Raw genomic sequence first — 14,966 nt, forward strand, 5'->3', positions numbered from 1 at the left:
GTGGCTCCCTTGGCTTTTTAGCACATTCCCATCCATTTGTTTAAAGTTTGCAGTGCTTCATGCTCTGAGCTCACAGGGCAGAGACACAGTTTCAATTAGAGGTTTTCACATGAGGCCAACTAATGTTAGTCATGTCCATATAGACTGGAAAAAAAAAAAATCCCACCTAAACAGAAAAGAAAAATCAATAAAAACTATTTAAAAGTTTTCAAGGAGAAATTCTGTAAGGACTTGTTGGCTAAAGCTGCCTGAAAGGTTAGACAGACATACAAAATGAACACAGAGAGGACAAAGTGCTCAGTATACGTTAATACCCTAAAGTATTTCTATTGTCGGTAAAGGTAAAGATCCTTTATGAGACTTCCTTTGCCTCAGTCCTTCATGAACACCCCCAGAAGACGCTAGAAGTGACTTAACAAGTCTGGGGAGGTGGCCGTTGGGAAAGAACTGTTGGTAGCTGGCAATACTTCATTCTAGGGAGGTGGTGGCAACAACTCCCTAGGCAGCAGACATCATGGATTTTCCTCCCTCGGGGTACCAGAGGTCCCCTCCGTTTCTGGTCTGGGTCCCTTAGAGACAAAGAACTGCATTCTCTCCCATACAAGTGTGGGGTTGCTGGGGAGCACAGGGATAGAGGGGTTAGAATTCTATGCCCAGGAAACACCCACAAGCTCAAACAGGAACCTGCATCCTAACTCTGGTCCAGGCGGCGCGCGGGGCCGCGGGGCCCCTCCAGTGAGGGCCAGGCCTGTTGCCAACGTGCCCGGGAAAGGGTTCGCTCAGCGCAGGCTGGGTACATGGAGCACTCGATACACTTCCACGGAGGGCGCATCTGCCTCCCAAAGCCCCCTTCCTTCCTCTCAACTCCACTCTCTCGTGCTTCTCTCTCTCCCGGAGCCTCAGCATTCGCCTACAGCCCGTCGCCGCCCTCGCCCTTTCTTCCCTCCTCCGGACCCTCCCCCGGCTCGCCCCTCCTCCGGCAGCCCACCTTCACCCCGCCGCTCCGCGGGTTCCTCGGTCCTCGCCCCTTATTCCCGGCCTCCCCTCGCCGGCCCCCCGCGCCCGGGGCCCCCGCGGCCCCCTGCCCGCCCTCCTCCAGGCGACAGCGGCCCCTTTCACAATAGCGCGGCCCGCCTCCCTCTTCTCCGCTCCCGGTTCACTCCCGCCTGCTTTTCTCCCGGCGCATGCGCCCTCCGGTCGGCGGCGGCTGCGGCTGTGGCGGCTCCGAGCGGCTCCGTTTTTTTAAAGGGAAACGCTGAGGCGTCGGGGGTGACTGTGGGGGAGGGGGACCCCGAGTCCGGAGACCCCCGGGTGAGGCGACAGACCCTCTCCCGTAGTAGGAGGGCTTTGGGCGGACCCATCCCTCCCACCCCCTCCTGAGGAGGAGGGGGGGGAAAATGGAGGCTCGGGGCGGCTGAGGCGAGCTCCGGGGCGGGGGGCCGGGGCGGGGAAGGGGGGTGTGGGGTGGGGAGACGAGGCGGGCCCGGCCGGGCCAGGGGGGGCCGAAGCGAGCTCCGGGGATGAGCTCGGGGGCGGCTGGGTGCGAGCTTCTGCCTCTGAGGCGAAGGCGGCGGCGGCGGCAGCAGAGGCGGCGGCGAGGCCCCCATGGGCCGGCGGCGGGCCTCAGCCGCGGCCTCCACTTCTCCGCAAGCCGGCGGGATGGCGCCCGGGCCCCGGAGGAGCCGCGCTAGCCGAGGCCTGCTGCCGCGCTGCTGAGGCGAGCCCGCCAAACTCCCCTCCCCCTCCTCCGTCCTCGACCCCCCGCACCTCACCCCTTCCCCACCCCCTCCTCCGTCTCGGTCCCCGACGCTGCTCCGGACCACTATGACCATGAGATCCGCAGTGTTCAAGGCGGCCGCGGCCCCTGCCGGCGGCAACCCTGAGCAGCGACTGGACTACGAGCGGGCTGCGGCGCTGGGCGGGCCCGAGGACGAACCTGGGGCGGCCGAAGCCCACTTCCTCCCCCGGCACCGTAAGCTCAAGGAGCCGGGGCCCCCGCTGGCCTCCTCCCAGGGCGGGAGCCCCGCGCCCTCACCGGCCGGCTGCGGCGGCAAGGGCCGGGGCTTGTTACTCCCGGCCGGGGCGGCCCCCGGGCAGCAGGAAGAGAGCTGGGGCGGCTCGGTGCCCTTGCCCTGTCCACCCCCGGCCACCAAACAAGCTGGCATTGGGGGGGAGCCAGCGGCAGCCGGAGCCGGCTGCAGTCCCCGACCCAAGTATCAGGCGGTGCTGCCCATTCAGACGGGCTCTCTCGTGGCGGCGGCCAAAGAGCCTACGCCCTGGGCTGGGGATAAGGGTGGGGCGGCTCCCCCAGCTGCCACCGCCTCGGACCCGGCGGGACCCCCACCACTACCTCTGCCCGGGCCGCCACCCCTCGCGCCCACCGCCGCCGCCGGGACCCTGGCGGCCAGCGAGGGCCGATGGAAGAGTATGAGGAAGAGCCCTCTCGGAGGTGGCGGCGGCTCTGGAGCTTCCAGTCAGGCCGCCTGCCTCAAACAGATCCTTCTGCTGCAATTGGACCTCATCGAACAGCAGCAGCAGCAGCTGCAAGCCAAGGAAAAGGAGATCGAGGAGCTGAAGTCAGAGAGAGACACGGTACGGGAAGGGTTAATCTGCGTTCGGGACGAGGAGCGAGTTGTGCGCATGCTCGGGGGAAGGGGGCTGTAGGAGGTTAAGGTATCCCTGAGTTAGGGGTAAGGAGGTCGGCCACCAGCAAAGGAGTCTTCTCAGTTGCTGGGTCCTTGGGAGCCAGGCTCACAGACACGTTGGGTTTGAGGGAAGGGTTAAAGGGCAACCTCCCAGGAGGAGGGGGAGGGGAAGTTTCAGGTGCCAAAGGGTTAATTTAAAATGACAGCCCCAGACTTGTGGGAAAGACGTTGAGTGGGAAAGACCTGATTTGTGAGGGGTTGAAAAATGAAAAGGTGGGATGCATATGTGGTTGCTTTATGGAAGGAGTTAAAGAGCTTTGCGTTAGAAATGCATTCTGGAGGAGAGGGCCATAGCAGCTGTTGCTCTAAGCACTGCTGTAGCATCTTTATCTAGATAGAGTAGTAGACCTTTTCATTGGCAGAGGGGTTGGGGTGACTCACAGTGGAATCCTGTTTTAGCTTTTTAAAATGATATTAGGAGAATCATCACCTTTGATTTCAGGGGTTTTTTTGTTTGTTTTAATAGGAATCTGAGTTATAAAACATGACTTACTGACCAGCTCCCTTGTATAAGCATGGTGTTTAGAAACTGGAAGGGTTTTAAGGCATCAGGGGAAATTAAGCTTATTAAATGTATTAAGTAGACCAAAATTTTTCCCCCTATATTAGAATCTTAAGATGTAGGGAAGTCATTTATTATTTCTTTGTACTTCTGAGGAGCATGACTATATGGGCTTGTTTTATTTTATTTTATTACCCTTGTAGCAGTAGTTAAGGGCACCTGATGTGTTAAAACATACTCCAGATATCAGGAAAGCTGTGGTGGTGGGATATTATAGTGCTAGCATACCTTACAGCTGCCTAAAAATAAACATGGTTTCTACAATTGTTGTGTTCAGGCTGCAGCAGTCTCTGTCTCTCCTCTCTCTCCCTCCCTCTCTCTCTCTGGCGTTGTGTGCGCCAAGGGCTGAGCAAGGGAGCAGAGGGCTATTCATTTTGTTTGCTTTCCAAATGAATCTCTTCAGGCAGCAACTGTTTTATTAGAGAATGCATTCTGCAAGGTGGGATGGGAGCTGGGGCCGGTCTCATTAAAATATTTCATGGTGTTGATTTGTGGAAGTTACTCAATATGGAGGTGGCACTGCTCAGCTACTGTACTGCAGTCTAGGGGTGTGATGGTACTGTAATTACAACACATCATGTCCTGACTTGGGGGGGGGAAGTCGGGAGAGGACGACCAGTGAAGGAGAAGAAATCAAGGAAATGTCATCCACAAACAAACATGCTTAAGTAACGTTAAAGCTGTGAATCAAAACAGGAGATGAAATGAGAGTGTGGCGGACAGGGGGCTCTCTGCTGATTGTGGTTTCTGCTCAGTTCCTGAGGTAATGGCCCTTTTGCAGATTTTCCTAGGCAGGAAAAGTGGGGTGAGTTAAGGATAGAGTGTCAGTCTGAACTTGGCATTCACTGCCTCTGTTGTGTATTGCAGTCTTAGTGTTGCTTAAGCTTGTTTCTCTTATTCCAGTTGTTATTTGGCCTCATGAGATCTGTGCAGCTAAGTGGATATAATGAAGTCAACATTAATATCACTGTCTAACCCAAATAAAATTCTTGTTATAGAGTATAAGTAGCACAGTTGGCATCTTTTCTCAGAACATTTTAATGTGAAATTTTCAATGATGATAGACTTCCATTTTGTGTTTGATCATGTGGTCCTCCCTTTAATTATTAGAGTCAAAAGACTTTTCAATATTTAAATAAATAGGTGTAAGTTTTTCTGTTATCTCAAATGCAAAGCAATATGCGTATTTGATGATTGATGGGACTTATGGGTACTGGTTCTTTTTATAAGTTTTCCAAATTGAGTGTTCACATTTTAGGTGGCACCTCCCCACCCTACCGTACCCCCTTTCAAATAACATTGCAATCCCTAGCAGCACTGTGATTGTGTGAGCTTTTAATTCTGTCTCAATGTACTGTCTGCACTTTGCCCTTGTGTGTAGCATTTTTGAGTGGAAGTAGAGAGGATAGTGTTTGGAGAACTTCAGGGCCTCCTAAAAGAACATTAAGGTTAATTCTGGAAACTCCCAAACTGACTTGGAGCCACATGTTAGCAGTAGCAGAGACCATGCCATTTAAAAGGCATGTTGTGGCCTCTCCCGGTGAAGAGGATTTTTTTCAGAAGAATGAACTACAGATTCCCCATGTCCTTCCCCAACTACATTAGCGCCAATTAACCAGTGCACCTTGTCTTCTCTATTGTGATTAAGAAAATCTATTCAGATTATGTCTGCCTGTTAAAAATAAGTTGAATTGTTGTGGTTCATGGAAAGAGGCAGAAGACCAGACTGATTCCAGAATGGGGATAAGTACCTGTGTTTAATTTTTCTGTTTTTTAAGTCTGCATTTTGCCACTCTCTTTTTTAGCTCCTTGCTCGGATTGAACGTATGGAAAGGCGGATGCAGCTGGTAAAGAAGGATAACGAGAAAGAAAGGCACAAGCTGTTTCAGGGCTATGAAACTGAAGAAAGAGAGGAAACGGAGCTATCGGAGAAAATTAAACTGGAGTGCCAGCCGGAGCTTTCTGAGACACCCCAGACTCTGCCTCCCAAGCCTTTCTCCTGTGGGCGGAGTGGAAAGGGACACAAAAGGTGTGCTGATAACTTTGTTACACTGTCTGGACTTGAGGTCACTTGTTTGCAGTGACTGAGAGTAAGGGATGAGGACTTATGAATTAGTTTTAATACAACTGTATCTTGAATCACAAGGTCTTCTGCACTGAGAAACTGAAACATCCTTGTGTGGGCTATAAAAGTCTGTTAGGAACATTTTGGCCACAGTAATAATTACAGAATGCAGTATACATCATAAAGAGAATGGGCGGCAAATGTGACAGCTGAATTTCTTAAAACTATAGCCCTTCACTTCAAGTTAGGAAGTATTAAATTACTTCATTGCGTTAGACACTGGTAGATGTTAAAAATGTAAGCTCTAACTGTCCTTGGACTCGAAGAGATTAGTCTAGCTATAAGGATAGTATACATTTTGAAAACTCAGAATTCAATATGCAGATGGACAACAGTGATACAGACTATTAAGAGATTAATTATTGTGCGTTAGAATAGTGAAAGTTTAAGGAGGAAATGGATCTTGAAAAAGTATAGAACTTAGGTTGGTAAAAAAGGAAAGGAGATGACATTCTTGAAGTGTGCGTGTGTGTGTGTGTGTGTGTGTAGACTGGTGGGAGAAAGAGAATCAGAAGATAGCAAGAAAAAATGGTTGTAATTAACATGGTATAGGAATAGGGGGGTGGGATAAGACTGGCATCTGGTTGACAGGAGTGAAATAGACCACAGAGTAGAGGCATCTGATGTTAGCTAAAGGATCTGGAATAAAATAGGAACCTTTTTAGATTTAGTAGTAAATAGAATAGTAGTAGAGGTGCTTAAGCATGGAAACTCACTTGTTCAACAAACGTTTACTAAAGGCTTATTATACATACTGTTAAGCATGAGGCTGTTCCTGCTCATGACAGCCAAGTGAACCCAGATATTTAGATACTTGAATACTGGTCATTTTGGAGCAAGCTAGTTCTCTTGCCCGAAAATGTAATCAAATCAGATTTTATTCAAGAGTCAATAAAATTCTATAATGTTTTCTTCCCTATCTAATAGGAAATCCCCATTTGGAAGTACAGAAAGAAAGATTCCTGTTAAAAAGCTGGCTCCTGAATTTTCAAAAGTCAAAACAAAAACTCCTAAGCACTCTCCTGTTAAAGAGGAACCCTGTGGTTCCTTATCTGAAACTGTTTGTAAACGTGAATTGAGGAGCCAAGAAACTCCAGAAAAGCCCCGGTCTTCAGTGGACACCCCGCCAAGACTCTCAACTCCCCAGAAGGGACCCAGCATCCATCCCAAGGAGAAAGCCTTCTCAAGTGAGATAGAAGATTTGCCGTACCTTTCCACCACAGAAATGTATTTGTGTCGTTGGCACCAGCCTCCCCCATCACCGTTACCATTACGGGAATCCTCTCCAAAGAAGGAGGAGACTGTAGCAAGTAAGGCATAGAGAACACTTGCTCTTATACCCTAGTGGTGGCGGTCAAGCTAACAAGTGTGAAAATGCCTTTGGCATTTTTAAAAAAGTGCAATCAATAAAGCAGAGTTCTGTCAAGAATGAGTAAGTTAACAGCCAGAGACAGACACTGTGCAGGCATTGCAAATAGATGGAATTACAGCAAAATGTGCTCAATGTATTTGCCTGCTTACAACACTGGGAGATGTGTTTGCCAGTAAGTTGCTCATCACAAGAGCACCAGACTTGGGGGTGTAATCTCCGGCAACTTGCATGCCCTCTGAAAGAAGGGTTTTCTGTGCTGTGAAATGCATAGAACTTATACTTTGCCATGCACGACTGTTCCTGCAATTGATACTGTGTGAAACCTGGGAGGGTGGTCTTTGGGTGTTCTCAGGGGCCAATGGTAATTTTTGGGCTGGGGAGCCAGCTTGGGGTGGGGAATTTCACCTGGGCCTCCGCTCTTTAACTATATAAACATTTATCTGTATCTCTGTGTCCCGGTCTGGGGGGCAGGAGGAATCTGCCAAAGACCAACAGTCTTACTATATCTCACTATACTTCACAAAGGTTCTAAATGTGAAGAGTTTACTTGGATTGCAGTAGCCCATTGGTTGTTCATATATTTAAATAAAATGGTCTACAAACTATTTTTCAAACAATAAGGACTATCTTGGGATATCTGAGCTGCTTGGGATGGGTGTGGGGTATGGGACCTTGGTCTTCATTCCCTTTTTGTTCTTCATGGCTTCCATACAGAGATGCTTCCCTATCTCCTACATCAACCAGTAACTGGAATGTGCCTTCAATCGTGTAATGTTAGTCTATGACAGTCACTGTGGGTGCTCCGGGGTGATGGTGGGGAAGCCTTCTTGGATAGAGTCACAGTCCTGAGTTTCTACTGATGTGTCTTGCCCTCGTAGGGCTGGGTATGGGAATCCATTCCAATAAGACAAGAGCATTCTCCAGGCTTTTGTTTGGCTGTTCTGGTGACAAAATCAAGTGGGGAAGATAGATTACTCTTCTTCATTATCTAAAATTCATTAGGCCTTACATTTGAGTACATAGATAGACCAGGACCCTGATCTAGGTTCAGGTTTTTGTTGGTTCAGTCAGTTGAACAGGTTCATCCTTAATGGTTAACCTTCTTGCTGCCATGGCAATGCTGTGTAACAAGAGAAACCGTGAAGCAATTTCCCATCCGGGATTGAGAAATGGCTTGGTCCGGAGCTGTTCTGTGTGACTGGCTGTTTTTGAAAACCCTTTCTGCCGTAGTACAGAAAATTCCAAACACCTCTGATATTGTGGGTCTAGCAGTACAGACAGAGTCTGATTGGGGGGATCCCAGTCCTTTGAGGAGCCTGAGTTGTGAATAAATGTGTGAATCCTTATTCTGGATGCCCCTATTTCAAGAGGAAGTCTCAATGGCTTGTTCTAAGGAAGCCAAAGTCTTTGTGCATGTTGTTCAGGCTGGACCAGCAAGGTAGTTTGTTTGGAGGGAGGAGGGAGCTGTTTAAGAAGACTACATGTGTAAGTTTTGAGAACACTGATCTTTTATTTGAAAAATAGGGTCAACTTTTACTCACCTGCCATGTTCTGAGTTTAAGGTTTGATATCCTTGGCCATCAACTGTTGCAGGGAAACCACCCTAAATAATGAAGAAAAGAAGTCGTCTCAGTGTAAAAAAAAAAAAAGTGGTGGGCTTATTTTCTTTTCTTTTGTCTGTTGTTCCCTCTTCCCCTCCCCCGAGAGAAATTCTCAAAAGAGCAACTCAAAAAAAACAAAATGGCTTCCTAGTGAGAGCATCAGTGATGATCCTTTCCTCCATTTTGGGTATGGGCTTTTTTTCTTTTTACACTGAGATGATTCTTCTTTCCTGCATTATTTAGGGTGTCTGATGCCATCAAGTGTTGCAGGAGAAACTTCAGTCTTGGCTGGTGAGTAGAATAGGAATTATATTGACTGGGCCTGGGGTGGGGGCTGGTGGGATGGTGGATGGTTGGGAGTTGTATCCCCCATCAGTTGGATGGGGGAGAGTGAGATTCTTTGGTATGTGATTACACTGTAGACTTCAAAATGACTACAAATTTCAGTTGTTTTTCAGGAACTGCAATAGCATCCATTATATGAATTGTCAGGTATTGGTTTAGGGTTTTTTGTGATCCTGTGTTTGGCAGACTGCAATGGCATTTTAGGTTCTTTCAATACCATAGCGAGGACACTGAATATGGCTTCAGGTGAGGCCATAGAATGGATTCCTATCACTTGGTAACTTTGTCTTATCTGGGGAAAGACTTCTTGTCCTAGTGAATAGTAGGTTGTGTGACCTTGGATTTAAGGGTGGTTCCACCCCTCCTCCCTTTCTTTTTCTTTTTTTTTTTCTTTCCAGTTCCTTCTTGGAGGGACCACTCAGTAGAGCCTCTAAGGGACCCAAATCCTTCAGACCTTTTGGAGGTAGGTACCCAAGACCTGTCAGTAGGAGGGAGTGAGAGATAGCTAGAAATGGGGGTATAACTTGAATATGTCATCATAACTGTATGGATGGGTTAAATAGAATTCTGAAGCCAGAAGGTAACTTGAGAGATTATCAAGTCCAACTCCTTTGTTGTATAGATGAAAAAACTGAGATCTAAAATGGCTAAGTGATTTATTAAAAAATAAGTAGCTAGTGAATATTCAAAACAGAGCTAGGTTTCATGCTAAGTAGAAAAGTTAGGCATGTACCCCTCAGAAACAGAATTGTATATTCCAAGCTCATTTGCCTTTTGAAAGCTTGATACTTACTTTAAACTCATACCCTTATAAAGTATAGCGGTAGGGAGGGTTTGTGGCAGTCTGAAGGGTTGTTTCAGTTTTATGTGACTTTCACTTTGGAAAGTTATAGAAATGATTTTGAAATACGGAGATTCTACAAGGGTAGGAGTGGGGATAGGAGTATGTGTTTCGTTGATTTTTGTTACCAGGAGTTTCCCATGATACCCATAGAACTCACAGACTTAGGTGAAAGAGTTTTTATTCCTGGAAGCTGGAAATGAGAATACATGTCACATGGTGATAAATAACTTATCAGCTGCTATTCTTTACACAGAACCTGGATGACAGTGTGTTTTCAAAGAGGCATGCAAAACTGGAGCTGGATGAGAAGAGAAGGAAAAGGTGAGGCTAGAGATGTTCACTGTGGGAACAGTTGAGCCTATAGGACTGTGACATCTCATCCCTGCTGAGGGGAGCCCAGGAGCTCTTAATACTTTTAAATTACTGACTTCCTAACACAGTTTTGAAGTGGTTATTGTTAAAGATGTTTGGCCTCTTTTTCTTGTGGGGAACACTAACACATGATCCAGACTGCTAGACCTAAACAGCTCTTCCCTAATCAAGCAGACAGTTTTCTTTACCCCCTACTTCCCCGCCCCCCCATCCCCTCATCTAGAAGTCTCAGCCAGGATCTCCCTAGCATCTGGATTATATGAGTTGCCTTTATAGAGCAGGTTTTCAGTAATATTGGGTTTGTTTGTTTTCTTTGTCTGGTTTGTTTTTCCCAGATGGGATATTCAGAGGATCAGGGAACAAAGAATTTTACAGCGACTGCAGCTCAGAATGTATAAAAAGAAAGGAATTCAGGAATCTGAGCCCGAGGTTACCTCATTTTTCCCTGAGCCAGATGATGGTAAGTTTTGTTTATCTAAGAGAGTAAGTTTCTCGGAGAAGAAAAAGGGTACAAGGCCCAGGATACAGCTTGCTCTGAATGAATGTGGTATTTTGGAAGAGGTATAGTTGCTAGATATCTTCCATCTATGTCACTAACAAGGTCCCATCTGGCTTTCTTCCATAGTTGAAAGTTTGATGATTACCCCCTTCTTGCCTGTTGTAGCATTCGGACGACCGTTACCAAAACTAACTCCACAGTAAGTATAAAGTTTTTTTCGCTCTTCTCAGGTGGCTTGCACTTCACTTCGCTTTCAGTCTTCATGAAAGCTTCAGTATAAGCTGGAATAGTTGGCTTAGGGATAGCCATGGTTCTTTGACAAGTGAGGCTGCCTGGGCCACTAGCTTTTGCAATGAGAAGATTCCCAAGCCAGCAATTAGGAGGATTGCTTTTTGATTTAGAAATAGATTATTCAATCACTTTAATAGCACACCGTTGCTCTGACTTTGAGGCAAGAAAGACACTCCAAACTTGGGACTTGGGAGTCAGGGCTAGGAATGGTGAAGGATATACCATCTCTTTGACAGTCTCATGTCCATACCGAATTTCTTCTAGTCTTGCAGGTTGATTTCCTTATTCTTTTTTTGCCAGGAATTTTGAGCTGCCCTGGTTGGATGAGCGTAGCCGATGCAGGTTGGAGATCCAGAAGAAGCAAACACCTCATCGGACGTGTAGGAAATAGCTGTGCTGGCAAGAACCTTCTGTCTTCAGATAGTTGTAGCATGCCATTCCCAGGGAGTGGCAGAGACCTGTATATGTGACCTATGTCCTTATGTATGTTACCATTTGCTGAAAATGCCCTTCCATACTCCCCTGATCTTGGTTTTGTTTTCATCACTCTGATTTCACAAAAACTCTTTCATTGGGCTAATTGTGAATTGTGGAGGGTGATTGGGATTTCTTTTCCCTTTTTGGGGAAATGAGTTCTCAACTTAAATCTATAGGATGGCAGACTTGGAAGCTTCAGGGGTCTGCTTCTTTACATTTGCCTATGTTAAAGGGGTAAAAGGGCTCTCTTCATTAGACTTGTGGAAGATGAAGCAACCCCTGCCTTTAGAGTTGTGCCTGCATGGCACTCTTCTCGCCCCGTATACCCTTCCTTATAGTATGGGTATAGTGGTTTTTACCCTAAAACAAAACAAAATTTCACCAGGAGCTTAAGGACCAGATGAGGAATAACAAGTGACATGATGAAGCAAGTCATCTTCACAGGGTAGAAAAGATAATGGAGAGTTGGTTGATAAATATCTGAAAACACAGTTGTCTTAAAACTGTTTTGTGATACAGCCATGTGGGAAGGGATGTTTGGCTGTGATTATTTTCTTAAGTTAATGGGTAACTGAATTTCTTTCCCCACCCCTCAAGAATAAAATCTTCTGAAGAGAGAAAGAGGATGGTTAGTCTGGGGCCAGTTATGGCTCTAAACAAAAGCAGTTGGTGTTTGGGAATGGCATGCCAGATCCTGTACAGATGTCTTTGTGTCACATCACCTCTTGAGTATTCCTTAGTTGGGTTTTATCCTTTTAGCTGAGCTCTTGGTGGTGGGTTAGAGATTTAGGGAGGGTGGGGATGTATGTGGAAATATGTGCTTCCTCTGGCTGGCAAATGTCTACATTTTGAAACAAACAGATGTACCTAATGAGCTTCTCCAGTTCATTTTGTAATAATAGATTTGTATGTGTACCATCTTGGTTCCCCCCTCCCAACCCTCACCTCCCCCATTTTGTTAAAAAATTTCAGGACAGCACTCCAGGCCACTTTGGTCTCAGTGTAAGATCCCTGTAACTATCTGGAAGGAAAATAGAGCCAAGACCTCTGGTCTTAAATATATAGGAATTGCCTTTCTTTAGTCTTCAGGACTATTGTATGAAAACAAATAGGGGTCTAATCTCCTAGAAGGTAGGGGCTTTTATCCTTGAAGAGAATATGTCCCCAGATTATTAGCACTTTTAGAGGAGAAGCCAAGGTATGTAGGGTGTGTGGCCGGCCCGACAGTGGAGCATGAGAGAATGGGATACCATTGTGGGAAGGGAAGAAAAAAGTTCCTCAGGGGCCTCCCACTGCTAAAGCTTTTTGTGAGATGTTGGTCTGTGCTCCCTGAGTTTGACTTTTAAAGGAATTACTCGGGCAGCACATGTAGTATTCTTGGATGATCTTGCTGCTCTTATTTCTCCTTTGTGTGTGTGTGTGGCTATGGGTTTTCATTTGTAACTCCATCTGCTTAGGAGAGTGGGCTCTCCACAAGGGAACCTGCTGTGAACTTCTTTGCAGCAAGAATGTAGAGAGAAATAGGACTTATTCCACTAGGGGCTCTCATCTCACACCTTAAGGAGAGGAAGGAGATTTCTAGAAAAACTAGGCCAGATTTTCTTTGTTCTCCATCATTTTAATATGGCAAACTGTTTGGCTTTCCTACTCTGACCTATGTTATGTTCCTTTAAAATGTGCCCAAGAAGAAAAAAGACCAGTCAGTGTCTCCTTATTTTATTCCTTGATTCCTCTCAGTTTCTTAATTTTCAGCATTTGTTGGATTCCTTTGGATATGGGTTAGCAGATTTCACCTTTGTTTGTTCCTACCCAAGGGACTTCCCAGATTCTGAACTCAAGTTAGATGAAGAGGAATCCATGAGGTGCTATTTGCCCAGACTTACGTGGATTCTAATTTTCTTGGTTTTCCCTCTACCTAGTATCTATTTTATTGCCCCCTCTTCTAGATCAATTCTCCTTTGATTTGGATATGTTGAAGTTTTTTCGAGGAGGTTGGAGAGTAGATGAGCAAAGTTCCAAGAGCAAAAAGACAGTGTGTCAGAGTGTGGGGGGAAATTAGTCTTGTTTTTTCCCTACATGGGATACAACACTGTGAAATTCAATCTTCAAGTGAAGGCCCTGCCGTTCTCCTAAAACATAGTTCTTTGTTTCTTTCTTTAACAAAGTTTAAGCTAGTGTTAATAAATTAAAAAAAAGAAATTGCTTGTCTGTCTACTTCAGCTTTGTTTTATGCCCATTTCATATTGTTGTCTGTGTTGTAATTCATACTTTTGATACCATTTCTGATGTGTAAAATTGGTTGTCTTGTAAATATCTTATAAAGAGTTCAACTGTAAATAAACTATTGTGGCTGTTAATTTTTGAACTTCTGCTTCAATTTATTAGATTTATTGGGAAGCATTAAACAATTTTGCTTGGATATTTTAAAGGACTAGAAAAAGATATCCACTTTCACAAAATAGAAAAACACCATTTTCCCTTTTATATGAGATACTAACTTCCATTTGTGTATGTACACAATGTATGTTCCACCTCTCTTTGTCCTGGGTTCTTCCTTACAGATAATGGGCAGTTAAAAAAAATAAGAGATGATAGGATGCTTGGTGCCTAGTGTCTAATTAATAAAACCTCAGTTGGAAGGACCTTATAGGTCATGTAGTCTGACCCAAGTACACGATTTCCCTCTGACAACATTCCAGACAAATGAAATCCAGCTTCTTCTCTAACACTTTCATTTTCTCCTGTCCAGTTTTTCCTAAATGTTAGAGAATTCTTCTTGTTGACAAAATCTAACTTCTTGTAACTTGAGCCCACTGGTTCTTGCTTTGCTTTCCAGGGTGACCAAAAAAAAAAAAAAAATCAATTCCTCCTTTCCTCATCAGATCAGATCAGATCAGTTGCTCAGTGGTGTCCGACTCTTTGCGACCCCATGAATCGCAGCACGCCAGGCCTCCCTGCCCATCACCAACTCCCGGAGTTCACTCAGACTCACGTCCATCGTCAGTGATGCCATCCAGCCATCTCATCCTCTGTCGTCCCCTTCTCCTCTTGCCCCCAATCCCTCCCAGCATCAGAGTCTTTTCCAGTGAGTCAACTCTTTGCATGAGGTGGCCAAAGTACTGGAGTTTCAGCTTCAGCATCAGTCCTTCTAAAGAAATCCCAGGGCTGATCTCCTTCAGAATGGACTGGTTAGATCTCGTTGCAGTCCAAGGGACTCTCAAGAGTCTTATCCAACACCACAGTTCAAAAGCATCAATTCTTCGGCGCTCAGCCTTCTTCACAGTTCAACTCTCACATCCATACATGACCACTGGAAAAACCATAGCCTTGACTAGACGAACCTTTGTCGGCAAAGTAATGTCTCTGCTTTTGAATATGCTATCTAGGTTGGTCATAACTTTCCTTCCAAGGAGTAAGCATCTTAATTTCATGGCTGCAGTCACCATCTGCAGTGATTTTGGAGCCCAGAAAAATAAAGTCTGACACTGTTTCCACTGTTTCCCCCTCTATTTCCCATGAAGTGGTGGGACAGGATGCCATGATCTTCGTTTTCTGAATGTTGAGCTTTAAGCCAACTTTTTCACTCTCCACTTTCACTTTCATCAAGAGGCTTTTTAGTTGCTCTTCACTTTCTGCCATAAGGGTGATGTCATCTGCATATCTGAGGTTATTGATATTTCTCCCCGCAATCTTGATTCCAGCTTGTGTTTCTTCCAGTCCAGCGTTTTTCATGATGTATTCTGCATATAAGTTAAATAAACAGGGTGACAACA

General features: G+C 45.8%; 1 protein-coding gene across 2 annotated transcripts; it reads left to right on the forward strand.

Annotated features, from left to right (window-relative positions):
* Nucleotides 1–1,482: 1,482 nt before the first annotated feature.
* Nucleotides 1,483–13,550, forward strand: MSL1 (MSL complex subunit 1). Of its 2 annotated transcripts, XM_019981580.2 has the most exons (9): nt 1,483–2,592; nt 5,073–5,296; nt 6,320–6,702; nt 8,609–8,656; nt 9,109–9,173; nt 9,808–9,875; nt 10,262–10,386; nt 10,552–10,624; nt 11,017–13,550. In XM_019981580.2, the coding sequence occupies exons 1-9, from the start codon at nt 1,825–1,827 to the stop codon at nt 11,105–11,107; spliced, it is 1,845 nt and encodes a 614-aa protein (XP_019837139.2). In that variant the 5' UTR covers nt 1,483–1,824; the 3' UTR covers nt 11,108–13,550. The 2 variants fall into 2 exon arrangements, with proteins under 2 accessions (XP_019837139.2, XP_070629520.1); XM_070773419.1 differs by lacking the exon at nt 8,609–8,656.
* The last annotated feature ends 1,416 nt before the right edge of the window (nt 13,551–14,966 follow it).

This window comes from Bos indicus, chromosome 19 (genome assembly GCF_029378745.1).
Source record: "Bos indicus isolate NIAB-ARS_2022 breed Sahiwal x Tharparkar chromosome 19, NIAB-ARS_B.indTharparkar_mat_pri_1.0, whole genome shotgun sequence".
In the NCBI taxonomy this organism is placed as follows: Eukaryota; Metazoa; Chordata; class Mammalia; order Artiodactyla; family Bovidae; genus Bos; species Bos indicus.

Bases quoted from the DNA above. Each gene is read 5' to 3' on its own strand.
- MSL1 (XM_019981580.2), top strand. From the start codon at position 1,825: ATGACCATGAGATCCGCAGTGTTCAAGGCGGCCGCGGCCCCTGCCGGC. The intron at 2,593-5,072 runs GTACGGGAAGGG...TCTCTTTTTTAG, and splicing joins TGAAGTCAGAGAGAGACACG to CTCCTTGCTCGGATTGAACG. The intron at 6,703-8,608 runs GTAAGGCATAGA...TGCATTATTTAG, and splicing joins GAAGGAGGAGACTGTAGCAA to GGTGTCTGATGCCATCAAGT.